The following is a 21784-nucleotide window of genomic DNA, read 5'->3' as shown; positions in this document are numbered from 1 at the left end:
GTCACTGTGGTTTATTGCATGAATTATCATTTAATGTTAACCATTCATATGAGGTTGGTACAATTTCCAGTTTAGAAAAGAGTTAGGCACAGAGTTAAGTAACTTTCCAGTCTAATCGGTGGAGTCTAAATGTCAACCAGGCATTCTTACTCCAGAACTTTGGTTTTTACATCTCTGCTATACTGCTGCCTATTTAATTTCTTAAACTTGTAGAAGATGGGCTGTTAGAATTGTTTATGTAATATCATTGTCAGTGTGTATAAATATCTGTTCCATTACTTAAATTCCTTGTGCATTTTGTTTTTAAGATTCCTGGATTTCTCAATCAGCTTCATTTCCTCGTAATCAGAAACAACCAGGGGTGGATTCTTTATCACCAGTGGCCTCACTTCCTAAACAAATTTTCCAGCCTTCTGCACAACAACAACAACAACAACAACCCACTAAACCAGTTAAAGTCACTTGTGCAAACTGCAAAAAACCTTTACAGAAGGGACAGACAGCTTATCAACGAAAAGGATCAGCTCATCTCTTTTGTTCTACCACCTGCCTTTCTTCCTTCTCTCACAAGCCGGCTCCAAAGAAACTTTGTGTTATGTGTAAAAAGTAAGGTTTACCTTTCTTTTTTCTTTTATTTTTTAATTGAAGTACAGTTGACACCTGGTATTACATTAGTTTCAGGTATACAACGTTGTGATTTGACAAGTCTGTAGGTTATGCTTTGCTCATCACAAGCGTAGGTAAGGTTTACCTTCAACATAATTCCATATGATTGAATATTGGTGGTATATAGTTTTAGGGAAATTTTAAGAGTCTTAGACTTGATCTTAGCCAAAAGACTGAGAAGTGATTATAAGAGTCTTAGAAGTGAACTATGGTGTTTGAAATATTAGTAAGCTAGTTGTTTGAATGTTAAAGCCAAAATGAAATGTGTGATGGCTTTGAAGATTTTTATTTATGTATTTGTCAGAGAGAGAGAGAGAAAAGCGTTCAAGTAGGGGGAGCGGCAGGTAGAGGGAGAAGCAGGCTCCTGTCAAGCAAGGAGCCCAGTGTGGGACTTGATCCCAGGACCCTGGGAACATGACCCCAGTCAAAGGCAGCTGCCCAACCAACTGAGCCACCCAGGCATCCCTGTGTGATGGCTTTGGAGGATTCTCTACCACCTGGTGGTTTATGATTAAAAGACTTCCTATTTGGGTAGGCTTTGGGGTCGGTTTGTTTGTTTATTTATTTATAAAAGATTTACGGATTTATTGAGAGCGAGTGAGCGCATCCCAAGCAGAGAATCCGAAGCAGATTCCACACTGAGCATGGAGCCAGACTTGGGACTTGATCCCTTAGACCTCGGACCTAGGCAAAATCAAGAGTCGGAGGCCGAGCCAGCTAAGCTACCCAGGTGCCCCTGGGATTGATTTAAGTACTAGGCCTTTGTAATTTTGTCTGTAATCTCCATTGTACTCCTTGAATTTGTCAAAAGACTATGTATTTATTTGCATTACTTAGAATTTAGTTCTGTATAAAAATAGGTCAAATTTTGTACTGTCTTCATATTTTTTAAGATTATTTTAAATTGGCAAGTCTTTGGATTTTATGTTTTTATGCTTGTTTTGAACATTAAATCATTAGAATAATCATTAAGATTCAAGTACCAGTTTTTTGATAGCCTTGAAGAGAGACACTTCTTTCTTCTGCCAATTTTAAGGTCTGGCTTCAACTAGTTAGAAATAAGTGGAATATTGGGGTACCTGGTGGCTTGGTTAGTTAAGTGTCCAACTCTTGATCTCAGGGCTTAAGTTCTGTGTTGGACTCCATGCTGAGTCTACTTAAAAAAAGGGGGGGGATATGGTATATTAATGTAATGGTCAAACCAGGTATAGGTTTTTTTTCTGTATCATCTCTTGGTGAAGCCCACATTTGTGAGGATATTTTTAGATCTTAGAACTTTGAAAAAGGCTTAATGTTCTGTACAAGCTTAATATTGGAACAGTTATCTAGTTTTTAGACTGCTTTATATGAGTAGGAGTCTTTTACATACTGTAATATAGGACCTTGAAATTCAGAATTTTATTAAAGGAGAGCTTAATAGGTGGTTTTTTTTTTTTTTTAACCATTTTATTTATTTATTTGAGAGAGAGCAAGCAGAGGGGTGGGAGAGGGAGAAGCAGGCTCCATGCTTAAGCAGGGAGCCGGATGTGGGGCTCAATCCCAGGACCCTGGGATCATGACCTCAGGCAAAGGCAGACGCTTAATTGACTGCACCACTCAGGTGCCCCATTTTCTACCATTTCTAATTGCATTTGGAGAGCTGTAGAGAATGTGTAGAATGGTAAGTGGGGTTATTTGGGGTTATGGGTATGGAGGTGCACTTAAGTTCAATTATCTTCTCTAAAATATATGTCATATTTCTGTGACCTAGATCTTTAAAGCTTTCTACTTACCTGTAGGAAAGAATTGACTAGGTATTATAAATTTATACCTCAGATTAGGCCTGGACATTAAGTTCCATGTAAATAACAATTTTTTTAAAAAAAAAGTGTTTCCAGTATCTGAAAGCCTTGTTAAGGAATTTGAAGATTAATTGAGTACTGGCAAAGATTTAATAGTATAAAATACTTTAGCTTCTTTTGTGTTCATATTTTATTTCCAAGAGGTTTAAAATAGTAAAAGTGACTTAATGGACCTAAAAATGGTGTTTGATTCCCAGGGTTCAGTTTATGGAAATTAGAAATGTTTGTTACTACTCTCATATTTGATTTCTTTTAAAATGGAATTTTACTTTAAGTTGTTCTGTTTATTTTTCAGAGATATAACTACAATGAAAGGAACCATTGTTGCTCAAGTGGATTCTAGTGAATCCTTCCAGGAATTCTGTAGTACATCTTGTTTGTCTCTTTATGAGGACAAACAAAATCCTACTAAAGGAGCTCTAAATAAATCAAGATGTACAATTTGTGGTAAACTAACAGAGGTTTGTATTTTTGTGCCTTTTCTCTTTAATTCTAACTAAGGGGAATATTCTTTATTTAATAGTTACGATAAACTGTTCCATCTGTGTATATTTCCTTAAAACTGTGGATACGTAAAATTTACCTTATAAATATCCCATTATGTAATCCTGTTCTCCCATGGGGAGAATGATTTAGGAAATATTAAAATATAATATTAATTGACCCTTTTCTTGAGGTTTGGAACATGTAGAGACAGAACAATAGTGTTTAAACATATAGGCTGACTACCAAAGAAAGACAACAAACTAGAATGCTTAAGAAGGAGAGCAAAGGGAGGGAATATTTTTTGATAACTTCACATTATTAAATGGTATTAAAGTTTTTGAATTTGAAGAAAAAGAAAACTGTGTGCTATATATACCTCATTTGAATTATGTACTTAATTTTAGTTCCTTTTGGATTTGTCTAAAGATTTCCAATCTGTTTTAGAATTTTATACTAACCCTATCCAAACTGTGTTGTTTCCTGTCATTTTTAGGTATTTCTAGAGACGTTTGTAGTGATGTTAGTAGTGGTTCCCCCTCTGCCATACATGTATTTCTTATGTGTATAAAAATAGTTCAAAGAAAAATGAAAGATATTTTTATTTTCTCTTTACCCTCCACAGAAAAATCACTGAAGCTTTTTTTCTTTTGGAGTACTTTGTTACTTAGTACTTGTGATACTCATGTGTTTGTTTGCTTATTTTTAGATTCGCCATGAAGTTAGCTTTAAAAATATGACTCATAAGCTGTGCAGTGACCACTGCTTTAATAGATACAGAATGGCCAATGGTTTAATAATGAATTGCTGTGAACAGTGTGGAGAGTACCTGCCCAGCAAAGGTGCTGGAAATAATGTCCTGGTGATTGATGGTCAGCAGAAAAGATTTTGCTGTCAAAGTTGTGTCAGTGAATACAAACAGGTAATTCATGATCCAATCAGAATTGGCCATTCTCTTGAATATGTTTTAAATTGTAATAGTTTTCCTTTAGCAGCATTATTAAGTAGGTTTATCCTGGAATCTCATTTAATTCCATTATTGTCTTCATCTCTTGGAGATGACCTATCCCAAATGAATACTGATACATGTAAATTATTGGGCATTGTGTGATTTTACATATAATAGTAAATGCAGAATGATTGCTCTTTTGAAATATTTGTTTATGGGTAGAAGAGAAGGGTTGCAAATAGTGGTTTTTTCAAAGCTTAGCAATGATTGTCTTATATTTCAGTGTTAAGGTCTTTTTTTTTCTTTTTAATGAAAAGATTTTATTTATTTATTTGACAGAAATCACAAGTAGGCAGAGAGACAGGCAGAGAGAGAGGGGAAGCAGGCTCCCTGCCAAGCAGAGAGCCCGATGTGGGGCTCCATCTCAGCAGCCTGGGATCATGACCTAAGCCGAAGGCAGAGGTTTTAACCCACTGAGCCACCCAGGTGCCCCTGTTAAGGTCTTTTGATTTAGTTTGTTTTTGAATATATACATATGGTTCAAAAATAAAATGTACATAAAAAAATATATTCAGAGAAGACCAGCTCCTGTTTCTATCTTTTCCTTTTGGTTCCTGTTCATCTTTTATAGGTATTAGCTTTTCAGTTCTTAATATTTTATATGTTCTGTTCTTTTTGAAAAATTAAGATAATATGTAATTCATTCCTAGTTTCTATTTTTTCTGTAGAGAAGAGCATACTGTATGTGCTATCTTCTGTTTTTCACTTCATAGTATACCTTGGAAATTGTTGTATATCAATGACAGATGAACTTTTCTTTTTTTAATGGCTGCTCAAGTTAAATTTTTAGGAAATTTGTGAGCTGGTTATTAAAAACACTCTATTAAAAATTAATTATATTAATAATATATGATAATTATATTAATAATAAACATAATAATTTATATTAGTCTGCTAGGGCTGCCTTAACAAAATACCAGACTAGAGGGCTCAAACAACAAATTTATTTTCTTACAGTCCTGAGGCTACAAGTCTAAGATCAAGGTGCCTTTCTTGGTTGGTTTCTGGTGAGGGGTCCTCTTTGGAGCCTTGCAGATAGCCTCCTCCTTGAGGTATCCTCATCTGGTCTTTCCTCTTTGCAAAAGGGTGGTTGGGGGGAGGAGAAGAGAGGGGATCTCAGGTATCTCTTCCTCTTACAAGGGAGGACCTTAGTCTTGTCTGGTAAGGACCACACTGTTAGTACTCATTTAAACTTAACTGTCACCTTATAGGCCCAATTCCAAATACAATCTCATTAGGAGTAGGGCTTCAGTGTACAAATTTTGGGGGGGGACGACATAATTCAGATCGTACCAATATTGAAAACAAAATAAATACTCAAAATCTATTACTTCCTAATTACTGTATCTTAATATCTGTATTCTTAAGATTACTTCTTTTGTGTTTATATAATGGAAATATTACACATAATTGTGTGCTTTTGTGCATCTCTTCCCAGTTTGCTGTTTAGTTTCACTTTATAGCCTGAAACTAGCCGCATTGGTAGTATTTTCACGGCCAGTGAAATTGCAAAATGTGCAAATTGTGATGTCTTCCTTAATCTCTGAAGAGCTACTGGTTAATCATATCCCGGACAGCACTGGTGTATATGATAGTTTGTTTGATCACTTTGCTCTTGGATGGTATTGGGGTTATTTCCAGGTTTTTTGCTATTATAAGTCATAAATGATGAATAACTTGGTATATACTTTATTCTGTGGAGGTATGGCATCAGGGTAGATTCCTAGAAACTGAATTGCTTGTCTAAGGAATCCATATGTTAGTTTGTTAGATGTTGTTAAATTCCCGTCTGTTACAATTGTACCAGTTTGCATTTCTCTCAGTAATATATGTGGAAGTGCCAGTGTTTCCCTGTTGCCTCTCCAGCTGAGAATATCAGCATATCATTCTGATTGGTAAAAATGATACGTTAATATTATTGTAATTTGTATTCCTTTTATTAGGAGTGATGATGAGCAGTTTTTTAAATTTCAGAACTAATTGTCTCCTTTTCTGTGACTGTTTACCAATTTTACCCATTTTTTCTTTGGGTTTTGATCTTCTCAGCTTTTCCAATTAAATTGAACATTTATTTTGGGGTACCCGGGCCTCTGACTGTTGATCTCAGCTCAGGTATTGATCTCCTGGTTGTGAGTTCAGGCCCCTTATTGGGCTCAACACTGGGTGTGGAGCCCACTTTAAAAATAAATAGAACATTTATTTTAATAAGCAAAATGCATTTGTAATTTGTTTACAAACAGTTACTTAACTTCTGTCATGTTGCAAGTACTGTCTTAGTTTCTGGAAATAGTGCTTGTGGGAAGTAAAGTAGACCAAGTTCCAGCTTTTGTAGGATTTGTATTGGTGTGGCATACTTCAGATTCTTTAGTGTTAGGAAAGCTGTGGAGATGGGAAGGACCAGACTAATAATAATTTTCAAGACCTCATTATAGTGTTTGATGTTTGATGATTATGTTGCATTTATTATCTTCTGATATGTAGAAGGTTTGGTTGAGAGTGCTGGCTTTAAGTTGGTATGGGTTAAAATCCTGGACCCACCAATCACCCATCTGTGTCATGAGCAAAATATTTAACCTTTGTGTCTTGCCTCATTTCACCATGTGTAAAGTTGTAGAATAGCAATCCCTGACTTACAGTGTATTAAAAATGAAATCTGAGTCATTCTTCTTCATTCTTAAGATCCTACTTCAAGAAACTGAACATGACCAGTTCTCCATCTGCCCCTTTTTGTTCTCTGCCAATTACTATCCCCTTCTACCTCCTAAAAAACACACACTGTCTTTGACTTCAAACATGGTTTGACTTTTTATAAAGTTATGTAAGTGGCATTAATATGTGATGATACTCTGCCATGTTATGTGTGAGTTGGATTTTTTTGTCATGTAAAATTTTAAATTTTATTGTCAAATTTAACAGTTTCTCTTTTATTCCTTCTGGATTTTGTTTTATATACTTCTCCTCACTCCCAGACTATAAAGGAATGCTTTTCATATTTTACTTCTGTTTGCAAGGCTTCATTTTAATCTTTAAATCTTGAATGCATTTAAAGGAATTCTGATATATTGTTGAATTATGGGTCAAATATTATCTGCGTCCAAATGACTGCCCTTGAGAATCAGCATCTAAGTGATGTCAAAATGTCCTATCATAGAACAAGGGATTTCATTCTATTTGTTATATCAGTATGTTCCTGTTAAATTCGTAAATATTTTGGGACACCTTGGGTGGCTCAGTAGGTTAAGCGTTTGCCTCGTAGGGCTCCCTGCTCAGTGGTGCTTGTGTGAGCTCTCTCTATCGCACAAATAAATAAATAAAATATTTTTAAAAAAGGAAAAAATAAATTCATAAATATTTTACCTTCTTTGTTGCTTTTTGATTTTAAAGATTTTGTTTACTTGAGAGAGATTGATTGAGCGCTTAGAGATTTGGGCAAAAGCAGGAGGAATAGCAGATGTGGAGGGAGAATCCCTAGCAAATTCCACACTGAGTGCTGACCCTGACCCTGGGCTCTATCTCACAACCCTGAGATTCATGACCTGAGTAGGACTTAACTGACTGAGCCACCCAGGTGCCCCTGATGCTATTTCAAATGAGGTTTTCTTTTCCATTATTTTATATATGTGTATACATATATTTATGCACATGTATTTTTAATTTATTTTAAATGCCTGCTATCTAACTAAATCATCATTATTGGTTAATTTTCTTGGATTTTTAACTAAACCATTATACCACCTGCAAATAGAAAGTTTAGATCTTTCTTTACATTTCTTATTCCCATTATCATTTTGTCTTGCCTGATGGTATTTCCTAATAACTCCAGTATAGTTTTGAATAGTGAAATTAGTAAACATCTGTTTTTCCAGTGGGAATTTCTTTGGTGTTTCCTTATTAAATAAGATGCTGGCTTTAGGGTTGAGATAAATAAGTTTTACTATATTAAAGAAGCACCCATTGAATTTTGTTTTCCAAAGTATTTTATCAAAAATTAATGTTGAGTTTTGAAGATCTTCAGTGTTTGGAGGTGATTGTATCATTTTTTTCTCTGCTTTTAATTTTAATACATGAATTATTTTAATGAGTTATTTTACAACCCATCTAACCTTTCTTGCATTACTAGAATAAACCATACTAGGTCATCATATTTCAAATGTTTAGTTGTCATTGTTTGTATTTAGCACTTTCCCATTGGTATTCATAATTTCCCTTTTTGAGTGCCCTTTTTAAGATACCAGTGTTTTATTTGCTTTAAAAAATGCTTAAGAGCAAAATTCTTATCTTTTCATGCTTAAAGCAATAAAAATGAAAATAAATTAATTAAATATTTAATCAAAAAGTTGTAAAAAGAAACTGTGAGAAGAAAAGAAAAATAAAAGTAGGAGTTAGTAAGTTAAGAAATCAAAACAGTACCAAAATAACCCAGAATGTTGTCTTTATGATAAGTAAGTTCTGTGAAAAATTAGACCAACTGATCATTAATCAGGGAAAGGTTTAAAAATAGTGGAAATGGAAGAAAATTATTTAAAAGGGACTACTTTGTATAGAACTTTATATAAAAATGTTGAAAATGTAGATTGAGTAATTTTCCATGAAAATATAATTTTTGTGTATATGAAAATAGAATTTACCAGACCCCCTTGGTGCCTCAGTGGGTTAAAGCCTTTGCCTTCGGCTCAGGTTATGATCCCAGGGTCCTGGGATCGAACCCCGCATCAGGCTCTTACTCAGTGGGGAGCCTGCTTCCTCCTCTCTCTCTCTGCCTACTTGTGATCTCTGTCCAAAAAAAAAAAAAAAAAAAAAAAGTATAATTTACCTAAATTGACTCCAGAGCAGATAAAATAAGGCTGAGAAATTTCCATGGAATAGAGATCGTTATCAGTGAACTACCCCACAAAAAGAAACAGACTCCAATGTTTCTTTTCTTTCTTCTTCTTCTTCTTCTTCTTCTTCTTCTTCTTCTTTTTTTAAGATTTTAGTTATTAGAGAAAGCACTAGCAGAGAGGAAGAAGAGGGGGAGGGAGAAGCAGACTTCCTGCTGAGCAGGGAGCTTGAGCTTTGGGCTAGATCTTAAGACCCTGGGATCTTGACCTGAGGTGGAGGCTGGCTCTTAAATGACTGAACCACCCAGGACTACCTGCTCGTTTCATAGGGAAATTCCATCAGATTTAAAAAGGTAATCTCAAAGCTATTTTAAACCATTCCAGAGCATAAAATGGGAAGAAAATATAACTCATAGTTTTAAAAAACAAATTGTGATAAATATGTATAAAACAAAATTTCCAATTGTTTTGAAATATTTTTAAGTATACAGTTGAGTGTCCTATGAAATATATTCATAACGTGCAGTCATCGTCTCTATTTTTAGAACTTTTTAATGACAGAAACAAACTGACAAGCCAGGAACTCCTCATTTTCTCTTACCTCCATGGTGCCTGGTAATCTTTAATCTACTTTGTGGCTTTATGAAAATTTGCCTGTTCTAGATATTTCATATACTTTTTTTTTTTTAAAGATTTTGTTTATTTATTTGACAGAAATCACAAGCTGATGGAGAGGCAGGCAGAGAGAGAGAGAGAGAGAGGGAAGCAGGCTCCCTGCTGAGCAGAGAGCCCGATGCTTGACTCGATCCCAGGACCCTGAGATCATGACCCGAGCCGAAGGCAGCGGCTTAACCCACTGAGCCACGCAGACACCCCAATATTTCATATACTTGAAGTCATACTTTATCCTTTTGTGTCTGGTTTATTTCATTTAGGATAATGTTTTCAGTTTCATCCATGTTTGTAGCATTATTTTTTACTTCTGAATAATATTCATATATAGATCACATTTTGTTTATCCATTCATTTGTTACAGGGTGTTTTGGTTGTTTCCAGCCTTTTGGCTAGTGTGAATCATGCTGCAATGAGCATTGGCATACAAGTATCAGTTTGAGTAGTGGTTTATCATTCTTCTGGGTATATCCCTAAGGTTGATTTGGTTGGTCATAGGCTAGTTTAGCTCTCTTAGGAAATGTAAAACTTTTTCTGAAACAACTGTATTGATAATTTTACATGAGGTTTCCATTTTCTGTACCTCTTCCTAGCACTTAATTACTTTCTGCTTTTTAACATTTTTTAAATTTTATTTTAATCATCTGGGTAGATGTGAGGTGGTATTTATGGGTTTGATTTGCATTTCTCTGACTACTAATGATGTATTTTTTGTGCTTATGGGTGATTTGTATATCTTCTCTGGAGAAGTATTAATTCTTTGCCCATTTTAAATTGCATTGTTTTTTCCTTCTGTTTTTCAGTTGTAGGGTTGTTTTTTTTTTTTTTTTTAAAGATTTTATTTATTTATTTGAAGTAGAGTGAGCAAAAGAAAGAACGTGAGCTGGTGGGGGGCAGAGGGAGAGGGAAAAACAGGTTCCCCATTGAGCAGGGAATCCAGTAGGCTCCATCCTAGGACCTGAGCTGAAGGCAAATGCGGAGCTAGCCAGCCGCCCTTAGGAGTTTTTTTTTTTTTAATCTGAATATTAACCCCTTCTTTCTTTACTTTTTTTTTTTTTAAAGATTTATTTATTCATTTGAGAGAGAGTGAGAGAGTGTGAGAGTAAGAGAGCGCTGGAGCATGGGTGGGGCAGAGAGGCAGGGGGAGAGGGAGTCCCAAGCAGACAACACTGAATGCAGAGCTTGAAGCTCCTTGTGGGGCTCAGTTTCAGGACCTGGAGATCACTGCCTGAGCAAAAACCAAGAGTTGGCTGGCTGCTTCCCCTACTGCGCCACCTAGATGCCCCTAATCCCTTATTTGATTTATGGTTGCAGATAATGTTTCCCATTTATTGGTTGCTTTTTTACTTTCTTGATAATGTCATTTGATGTACAAAAATTTTAATGTTAAAGTCCAGTTAACCTTTATTCCTTTGTTGATTATGTCTTTGGTGCCATATCTAAGAATTTGTTGCCAAATCAAGGGTTAAGATGACTTATTCCTGTCAGCTTTATGGTTTTAAATGTCACATTTAGGTCTTTGGGCCATTTTTATTATGTATTTATTTATTTATTAAGATTTTATTTATTTGTCAGCGAGAGAGAGAGAACACAAGCAGGCAGAGAGGGAGGCAGAGAGAGAAGCTGGCTCCCCACTGAGCAAGGAGCCCGATGCAGGACTCGATCCCAGGACCCGGGATCATGACCTGAACCGAAGGCAGCGGCTTAACCAACTGAGCCACCCAGGTGTCCCTCTTTGGTCCATTTTTTTTTTTTTTTTTTTTTTTTTTTTTAAAGATTTTATTTATTTATTTGTGAGAGAGAGAGAGTGAGAGCAAGCACAGGCAGACAGAGTGGAAGGCAGAGTCAGAGGGAGAAGCAGGCTCCCTGCGGAGCAAGGAGCCCGATATGGGACTCGATCCCAGGACGCTGGAATCATGACCTGAGCCGAAGGCAGCTGCTTAACCAACTGAGCCACCCAGGCGTCCCTCTTTGGTCCATTTTGAATTAAATTTTTGTTTATGATGTGAGATAGGCAGGCAGCTTAATTCTTTTGTATATGGAAATCGAGTTGTCCCAGCATCATCTGTTGAAGAGAGTGTTGTTCCCATGGAATGAACTTGTCATAAATGTAAAATATTATTTGGCCATAGGTGGTTAGGTTTATTTCTGGACTCATTTTATATTCCATTGGTCTACTTGTCTGTTCTAGTGCAGGTGCCACATTGTTACATAGCTGTGTCTTTGTAGTAAGTTTTGAAATTAGTTCTTTGTTCTTGAACTTTGTTCTTTGAACTTTGTTCTTCTTTAAAGATTGGGTATTCTAGACTTATTCCAATTTTATGTGAATTTGAGGATCGGCTTTTCCTTTTCTCTAGTAAAGATGATTAGAATTTGGATGGTGATTGCACTGATTCTCTAGATTGTTTTAGGTAGTATTGACATTTCAACAATGTTAAATCTTCCTGTGTGAATATGGGATTGTCATCCCTCATTTAGACCTTTCGTAACTTCTCTCAGCAGTTTGTACTTTGCAGCGTACAAGTCTTCACCTCCTTCAGTATATTTATAAGTATTTTATTCTTTTGAATGCTATTGTTAATAGAATTGCTTTATGAATTTCCTTTTCAGAGTATACATTGCTAGTATTTAGAAACATAACTGATAGTTAAGTGTTGATCTTGTACCTGCAACTTTGTTGAATTTATTAGCTCTAGTAGCTTTATTGTGGCTCTCTTGGAATTTTCTCCACATAGAGTCATGTCATCTGCAAATAGCAGTAGTTTTCGCTCTTCCTTACCAATTTCGATGCCTTTTATTTCTTTTTCCTCACTGTTCTGGCTAGAATTTTCACCATTTTGTAGACTATAAGAAATTGCACAGCCATGTTTTGTTTCTGATCTTACAAAGGAAAGAAAAACCTTGTGTCTTTGTTGAGTCTGAAGTTAGCTATGCGTTGTTCATATATGGCATTATGTTGAGGTAGTTTTAGTCTTAGTTTTTTGAGTCCAAATGTGTGTTGGATTTTGTCAAACTTTACCATTTGAGATTATGATGTGGTTTTTACCAACATTGTATTTGTGTGTTTTATTATATTCATTACCTTCTATTGAACTACTCTTGTTTGTGGGTTATAATACTTTCAGTATGCTACTGAATATGGTTAACATTTAACATTCTAAATTTTGTAACTAATTTGAGGTGATAACTTAATTGGCATTTAAGAACTCTGCTCCTGTATAGCTCTGCCATTATTAATGTTGTAATAAGTTACATCTTATATACTGTTTGCATAATAACAGATTTACAGTTGTGTTTTGTGCATTTGGACTTACAAACCAAAAATATAGCAGTATTGCTTTTTATATTTGCCCATGTAGTTACTTATAAGATCCTTATTTCTTCATTCTGCTGGAGTTACTTTTTAGTTTCCTTTTCATATTGGCATACATCTTTGATTCTCTTTAGTATTTCTTGTAGAGTAGATCTGGTGGTAACAGATTCTTTCAGTTTTTTATTTGGGTATGTCTTTATTTCTTCATGTTTGGATAATAGCTTTGCCAGATTTAGTATTTTTTTGAAATTTTTTTTCTTTCAACATTTAATATATGTCCTCTTACTGCCTTTTGGTTTCCACGTTCTCTGATGAGAAAATGGTGGAAAATCTTACTGAGGATTCTTTGTACTTGATGAATAGCTTGTCTGTAGCTACTCAAGAATATCTGTGTCTTTCAGCAGTTTGATTATAATGTGTCTTCTTGTGTGTCTTTTGAGTTTAATCTTACTTACAAGTTGTTGTGCTTTTCAGCTTTCTAGATTTGTTTCCTATCATAAAATTTACGAAGCTTTCCGTCATTCTTTCTTTTCCTTTTTAAAGACTTTATTTATTTATTTGAAAGAAAAAGAGGGCCAGAGAGAGAACAGGATTAGGGGGAGTAACAGAGGGAGAGGGAGCAGCAGATTTCCTGTTGAGCAAGGAACCCTGTGCTGGAATCCATCCCAGGACACTGGGGTCATGACCTGAGCTGAAGGCAGACATTCAACCGACTGAGGCACCCAGGTGCCCCTAAGCCATTATTTCTTGAAATAATCATTCTTTTTTCTCTATTCTTCTGGGCCTCTCATAATGCAACTGTTGGTCTACTTGATCTGTCCTAATAGGTTCCTTAGGCTTTGTTCACTTTACTTGGTTTTTTTTTTTTTTTATTTTCTTCCCCTTTCTGCTCTTCAAAGTGTGGTTTCAGTTTGGGCCTTGTTACTGCTGTTGAAAATCCTGACTGTATCAGTTCTCATCTTGAATAGGTAGGTGACAGGGTACCTTGTTATTTCCTGATAGGGTTGAAGTTCAGGCTCCCTATTTGGCCTTTTCTCACATCATCCTAATTGGATTGCTACAGCAGGGCAGTTCACAGCAGCCAGGCCAAAGTAGAGTTGAGGCTCTCCTCTCTCTTGTCCTTTTCTTGTGTGGGTGGAGTTAGTGCCACATTATTCCTGTGGTGTTTGGATCCAGTAGAGGGGCTATTGACTAAGTTTTCTGTCTTTATGTGCCAGCTGTATTTCTCCTATTGCTGTGTCATTTTCTGTTGTTGGCTTCAAGATTTTTTTCTTTGTCTTATTTTTATTTTTGAATAAAAATAATTCAAATTTTAATTTTATTTAAAATTGTCAGGAATTCGACTGTGGTAATGTGATTCTTTCAGTTTATCCTTTCTGGGGTTTGCTCAGCTTCTTTTATCTTCTGCCTAATTTGCAATGTTTCCTCTCCCTTCAGGACTACAGTGACTTTTATTCTTTGTTGAAAGAGGCCAAATAGGGAGCCTGAACTTCTGTACATTTTTTACAGTCCAAGTCTGTTTTCTTTCAGTTCAATTTGGATTATTTCTCTATTTCCCTTCAAGGATTCTTTCTTCTGTCTTCAGTGATTCTTTCCTCTGTCTTACCATTCTGCTGTTGGTTGGGGTTTTCTCTTGTTGTTTGCTAATAATTTTTTTAGAATGGTATTTTGTTGTTTTTTTTGGTTTTTGTTTTGTTTTGTTTTTAGTTTCAGAGGTAAAGTGTAGTGATTCATTAGTTACGTATAACACCCAGTACTCATTACCGTCAAGTGCCCTTCTTTTTTTTTTTTTTAAAGATTTTATTTATTTATTTGACAGAGATCACAAGTAGGTGGAGAGGCACGCAGAGAGAGAGAGAGAGAGAGGAGGAAGCAGGTTCCCCACCAAGCAGAGAGCCCAATGTGGGGCTCAATCCCAGGACCCCGAGATCATGACCTGAGCTGAAGGCAGAGGCTTTAACCCACTGAGCCACCCAGGTGCCCCACGTCAAGTGCCCTTCTTAAGGCCTGTTACCCAGTTACTCCATCCCCCACCCACCGTCCCTCCAGCAACCGGCAGTTTGTTTTCTAAAGAGTTACAATGGTTTTAATGTTACAGAAAAATTAAGCAGATAGCATAGAGTTCTCTTTGATGGTCTTTTATTGATAACTTAAATCGTTAAGATAATATTTGTTGCCGTTAATGAACTGGTATTAATGTATTTGTTGTTATGTGAAGTCATTACTTTATTCAGATTTCCTTCTATACAATATACACTTTCTGATCTGGATTCCATCTAGTATACCACATTATATACAGTAATCATGTTACCTTAGGCTAGTCTTGGTTATGACATTTTCTCAGACTTTTTATTGTTTTCGATGACCTTGATAGGTTTTAGGATTTAGGTATATTGTAAGATGCCCCTCTATTGGAATTTGTTTGAAGTTTTCTCATCATTAGACAGATTGGGGCTGTAGGTTTTTAGGAGGAATGTTGCAGAGGTGTTTACTTTTTACACTGCCATTTTCATCACATCACAAGAGTACATCTATCAACGTGATTTAAAATGACTGTTGAAGTTGATGTTGTACCTTGCTGCAGTAGCATTTGTCAAGGTTCTCCACCCCATTTCCATGTTGTACTCTTTCTTCTTTCCTTTCTTTCTTTTTCTTTTTCTTTTCTTTTCTTTTGTTTTCTTTTCTTTTTTGGAGAGAGAGAGTGTGTGTGCCCAGAAGGGGAGAGGAGCAAAGTGTGAGGTGGAGAGAGAATCTCAAGCAGGCTCCATGCCCTGTGCCAAGCCTGAGGCGGTGGCCTGAGGTCAGGACCAAAGCTGAAATCAAGAGTCCACCCTTAACAGACCGAGTCACCCAGGCTTTTCCCTTGTATTCTTGAGAATGAAGTCCCTATCTCCTTTAGGGTGGAGTATATAGCTAATTGGAATTTTTCTGTGTAAGAGATTTATCTTTTCTCCTTCATTTATTCATTTATTCAGTCACTTACTAATACTAGTAGGACTCGTGGATATTTTATAATTTGGGGCTATAATAAAATACAGTTTTATTTTCTTGGTCAAAATTTTCTAGCTTTGGCCATTGGGAGCACTTTCACTTGGCTCCTGTGTTCTTTTGACATATCCCATCCATTGATTTTTAAAATTTCTGTTAGTGGGTTTTTTTAGTCCTTGAATTTCCATTCGGTTCATCTTTATAATATCCTGTTTTTTTAAATATGAATTTGTATTTTTCATTGTTAAGTATATTTTTATTCTTTGTTGAGACATTTTTATCATGGCTGCTTTAAAAATCTGTCATAACTCTAATATCTCTGTTCTTTCATTGTTAGTATCTACTGATTGTTTTTTCCATTTATTTATTTTATTTTATTATTATTATCATTTTTTAGGATTTTATTTATTTATTTGAGAGAGAGCAATAGAAGGATGAAGGGCAGAAGGAGAAACAGACTCCTCAATGAGCAGGAAGCCTGATATGGGACTTGATCCCAGGGCTCCAGGATCATGACCTGAGCTGAAGGCAGATGCTTAACCAACTGAGCAACCTCGTCACCCATCTTTTTCTATTTAAATTGTGTTTTTTCTGGTTTTTGTTATTTTTTTTTTAAGATTTTATTTATTTATTTGTCAGAGAGAGTGAGAGCACAGCAGAGTGGCAGGCAGAGGCAAAGGAAGAAGCAGACTCCCTGCTGAGCAAGGAGCCTGATGTAGGACTCGATCCCAGGACGTTGGGATCATGACCTGTGCCGAAGGCAGCCGTTCAAACAACTGAGCCACCCAGGCGTTCCGGTTTTTGATATTTTTGATAGGTTATGATTTTTTTTTAATCAAAGCCTGGAAATTTTGGGTATTATGTTATTACATTCTGGATCTTATTTAAACCTTCTGCTTTAGCTGGCTTTATTTGACACTGCTGTGGTAGGGGTAGGAAGGCCTAACCTCAGTACTGACCGGTGTAGGTTGAGATCCTGGCTGTCCATTTGGTCTCTCTTGACATCCATTGAAGTGGGAGGAGCTCTGTGTTAGTGCTGGGTGAGGATAGGAATTCTGGATCCCCTCTGGGCTTTGGCTTATCCACCGTACCTGGGAGGAGTAGGATTGCCTCTTTACTGCTCCCCACATAGCCTCCACTGACACCAAATGATTCCATTCTAGTGGATTTAGAAAATATTCTTTGTACTATCGTTAAATAGAATAAAAATTATTTTAAAAAGTATTTCTTTTTGTTCTGTAAAATGTTTTCATGTTTAATTCATATATTACATGCTTATAATTTACAAGTAAATAAGTGGAAATCCATGCATACATTTTTACTTGACAAGGGGACACGATCAGACATGTTTAGAGACCACTACACAAGATGCTATATTGAATGTCTTTTCCTATAGTCTGAGGGAAGTAAAACTCTATGGTGATCTTTTCTTAACCCTTGCCCTCCCCTCCCTTTTTGACATTTGTCTCTAACATTTAACTTGGCTGCATTGTTTATATCCCCGTTGCTGAATTAGTTTCTGGAATATACTAATAATCTAGGTCCTGGCAGTGGAGACTGTATAATACTTAACATTTCTCTTTCAGTATTTCATTTTCCATTTTGACTTTAATGGAAAGCAGGAAGCTTTCTGCAAGGAGTGAAGATGTAAATTCGAATGTGCTGTAAACTGTCATGTGTTCTAAAAAGAGTTTCCAAAGCAACCCATTTGCCAGTAATGAAAACTAACTGCATGATCTTCAAATCACTTAATTTAGAATGCTTTGAGGTACCCTCGGCTGTAATGAGCTCTTAGAATACATTGTCATCTACGAAATAATGTTTTTTTGGCTAGGTTTACTTATAGGCAAATCAAGTAAGTTGAAGGGTCTGTTTATAATTTGTTACCCGTTGTTATTATTTTTTTTCCCTATAGGATAATTGCAGTAATAATGGCACTGGGGATAGGACAGATAGGCATTTTTAAAAGTTTGAATGAGTTTGTAAGACACAGACAATTAAGAACCAACTTCTACAGATTGTCTATTTACCTTTCAATTAAGCAGCCTTTAAAAAAATTTTTTTTGAAGTCTTTTAAAATATTTTTTTTAGGTAGGTAGCCATCCAAGCTTCCTGAAGGAGGTTCGAGACCACATGCAGGACTCTTTCTTAATGCAGCCTGAGGTAAGCAGGACTATGGTGGTGGTGAAGCCCTTAACAATCTCATGTACTGCTACTATAGTATGTACCTGAAAAATTGTGTGCATTTTGAAGTATATTAAAATTTATGAACTTAAAATATATCAGATGATTGTTTTCTTATAGGCAAAATTTATTTCACTAAATTTTACATCTATTGTGATATGTTCATTTGCTTTTAGGTATTTTTATTAGCAGTTATTTTCAAATAAAAAATTTATTCACAGTACCTTGTGTACAGTAGGCATTTACCTAGGATATAAAAGGCCCTCTTTTGTGCCTACCTGAAAGATAAAAAAACCCTTTACTTTATAAAAATTTCCAAATTCATATTCCTTAATCCAGATGAATACTACATAAAAATGTGACTAATAAATGTATAGAATTAATAATTATAACTGTAGTACAGGAATTAATATTGACATACTACTGCTATATGATTAATCTGTATGCCTTATTCACATTTTAAAACATTAATGTCCCTTGTAGCAAATGAAAAAAAAAAATTACTCCTTGTTTAGGATCCAGTCCTGGATTATAGGCCATTATTTCTTTAAAAATGTTTGTCTCCCTGTCCCCTTCTTCTGAGACCCCAATTCCAGATATATTAGATTTCCTGCTTTTGTCCCATGGTCCCTGTGACTCTATTATTTATTGGTTTTCTTTTGTGTGTGTGTGTGTTTTAATTTTGTTCATTTTGGAGAGTGCTGTTGTATCTTTAATTTTACTAATCTTCTCTCATACACTGTTAGTCCCATATGGTATATTTTATGTCTCAGATCTTGTATTTCCCATGTCTAGAAGTTCTTTCTGGGTCTTTTTTATATCTTCTATTACTTGCCTCATTATGTTCATGTTTTCCTCAACTGCTTTCATGAATACATCAGCATATTTATCGTAGTTCTTTTAACATTTTTGTCTACTCTTTTCTTAGCTGTCATTTCTAGATCTTGTTTCCACAGCTTGACTTTTTAAAATTTCTATATAATGAGTTATATTATGTTTTGTGGAATGTTTAAAAGCCATTGTTTTTATCTTTTGCATAGTTTTCTGATTTTTAAAAGTGGGAGGTTAGATCTCGTCTCTGTACTCCACCATGGTTGAGGTTGGAAGTCCTGTCTGCTTTAATCTGAAATAGTTCCTAGTCTTTGTCTTTAATGACTTTAACATTTTCGAATACTACAGGACATTTAGTAGAGTGCCCCTTAATTTCAAGTACATCAAGCTTTTATCTCTTGAGTACCTTCCCATGTGCTTCACTCATTTGGTCAAAATGTAGTAAAAGAGACGTATTACATACAGTGTAAAAGAATAAATTAGGGGGAAGGTTTCTTTAAAATCATGTGATGATTAATTTTGATATTCATATGTAATTGGGTAAAATTTATATATAAGTTATCATTTTTAAATGAATAGGCTGAAAATGAGCCAATTTGCCATAAATTCCCCATTATATTTACCTTTACCTCACTAATATCTTAACTTCAATTAGTTATACCTTATTCTTTTTCACTGAATTTGTAAGTGGATTTATTTTCTCCCATGTTTGCATGGAGAATATAATAATTGTGAATTTGTTACAATTAATTTCATTTTTTTAAAACTCAGTATATATTTATAGGATGAATGAAATTTAAATATTTTGATTGTTTACACATGTAACAGAAAACATGGCATGAACAGATAATTCTTTTTTTTGTTTTTTACTAATGTTCTTTCATTAAATGGGTCCTTTTGTTTTTGAAGAAGTGGTGGCTGTGAAAGTGGCTGTGTTAAAATATTTTCAATATTAATGATTCTATCTTTCTGATAGTACTTTCTCATTCTCTTCAGATAAAAGTATTTGTCAGTGTGGACCAGTTGCTTAGCTCCTTGTTTACTTGACCCAATTCAACTGGTCTACTTTTTATTGGTACGTCTTAAAACTTACTAATTACTTAACCATTCTGCCAATAAAATTATTGTCAACTTGAAGGATGTATCTAATAAGTTAAAAAAAAAAAAACCTAATCCAGGATTAGGTTAGATGGTTGGACTTCATTTATATTGATAAAAGAATTCTTGATGGGTGCTGCTACATGCAGGTCTTGCACAAACATCTACAGAGAGTTGATTGCTTTTTTCTCTTTGTGATGATCTAATGGCAAGTGTCCTGATATTTTTAGTATTTCTAATTTGTACTGTGGTGCCAGATTTTAAAAATTCTTTTTTCTTTTATTGTTATATTGCTGTGGTTTTTTTGGACTCTTTTCCCATTATAAAAGGTTGAATTATTGTAAGTGGAAAAACAGCATTCTCTCCTCTGCTGTCTTTGTAACACTGGGAAAGTTATAATTCGATTTCATAGGTTTGCAGTTACTCTTTTCTGTTCCTTGTTACCATTCTTTGATTGTTGATCAGTATTTCTTTCTGCAGTCTATGAGAGATTAAAGAATGGGTTGATTTCCACTTTGAAAAGTAAAATTTAGGACTTCGTGATGTGGTATTTAAGAAATGAGGAAAAGGCAGATTTCTTGTTTTTTAATGGTATAAAAAATAATTTTTTTATGGTACCAGTTACGTTTTTTAGTTACTCCTCTATTTGTTGTAGGCTGAGAAAGGTTTTTTTTTTTCTTTTTTTTTGGTGTTGATGGTAGTTATTTGGTTTTGGTTATTTTACCTTTAATTTATTACCTTTATTTTCTAAAATCCTGTGGCGCTCATGAAATTTGTCCATGCAGTTTACCCATTTTATTTTTGGCCTGATTATCATCTTCCCTGACATTTATTAGTCCTCCATCCATGGAACATTTTGAGGCCTTTTAATATCATATTGTACTAGATGCTGTTGGGTATGACAGTGAATAAAACAATCTCAACATCATGTGGAAAGATGGACACAGTTTTGCAATATGACATTTGATATTTGATTTAGTAGCTTTTGAGAATTGTACAACCACTCAGAAGAGAGATCAAATAAAAGTTGCACTTGGTTTCCTTTTTGTTTGATTTCTAATTGTGACTCTCATGTTTTTAATACAAATACACCAGTTCATCTGCTGTATTTGTATTTTTGTAAGACTGTATATTTCAGCAATATTGCTTTTGTCCAGTAATTTTCAAAGTGTACCTCCTTTGATCTTATTAATATATTTTACCTTGATTCTTTGAATTATGTATTGGCAAGTATTTACTCTTGCCAGAGTATTGACTATTCTTATCTGTTGACTAGTGATTAGCTTTAGTTACTAACCCAAAATCCTTTTAAGTGACTTTTTTTAGTTTAAAAAAATTTACAAGTGGTGTATTATTGTGGTTGAATGAGATTGTAAATGTACTATACATAGGTGGTTAATTAGTTTTAAGAGAAGTTCTAAAAGTTGAGACAACAGCACAGCTCAATGGAAAAAATATTTAATACCAATTTTTTCCTCTGAAGGACTGTAGTCATTTGATTAATAAGTAAGGCTTATACTTGTAGGTCCATTTAATTTCTTCTGTCAGATGACAAAGAAGTGTGTCATGATGAACAGAAAACATGTGCCTTTGTTTTTCAGTTTATACTTTACCTATAGGTGGGGGATTCTCTTAAACTGACTAATAGAGGAAAACCCCTATTTTTTTAAGGAGACTTAGCTGAGATCATTACATTTGTTTGAACCTGATTTAGCTGCATTGTAGTTAACAGTTTGCATCCGAATGAAGATTTCTGACCCACTAAACCTGAATAGAGATTAACAGAATTGTTTTGCAGAGAGAAAAGGTGTACTGAAAATGAAAAATATAATTTTTTTCTAATTAAATTATAGTTTTCATAATTATCTTTTTATGTTTC

The 21784-nt window shown here is 34.9% G+C and overlaps 1 protein-coding gene across 2 annotated transcripts in view; it reads left to right on the top strand.

Moving 5' to 3' along the window:
• The window catches only part of ZMYM2 (zinc finger MYM-type containing 2), a 113017-nt gene that overhangs the window by 37285 nt on the left and 53948 nt on the right, over positions 1-21784 (top strand). For both annotated transcript variants that reach the window (XM_059144722.1, XM_059144721.1), the window contains 4 exons: positions 309-606; positions 2803-2968; positions 3700-3912; positions 17884-17955. In XM_059144722.1, the coding sequence (XP_059000705.1) occupies positions 309-606; positions 2803-2968; positions 3700-3912; positions 17884-17955 (749 nt within the window). The remainder of the gene's footprint in view (positions 1-308; positions 607-2802; positions 2969-3699; positions 3913-17883; positions 17956-21784) is intronic.

Source organism: Mustela lutreola, chromosome 13 (genome assembly GCF_030435805.1).
Source record: "Mustela lutreola isolate mMusLut2 chromosome 13, mMusLut2.pri, whole genome shotgun sequence".
Lineage (NCBI taxonomy): Eukaryota > Metazoa > Chordata > Mammalia > Carnivora > Mustelidae > Mustela > Mustela lutreola.
This window is presented reverse-complemented; position numbering and strand designations above follow the sequence as displayed.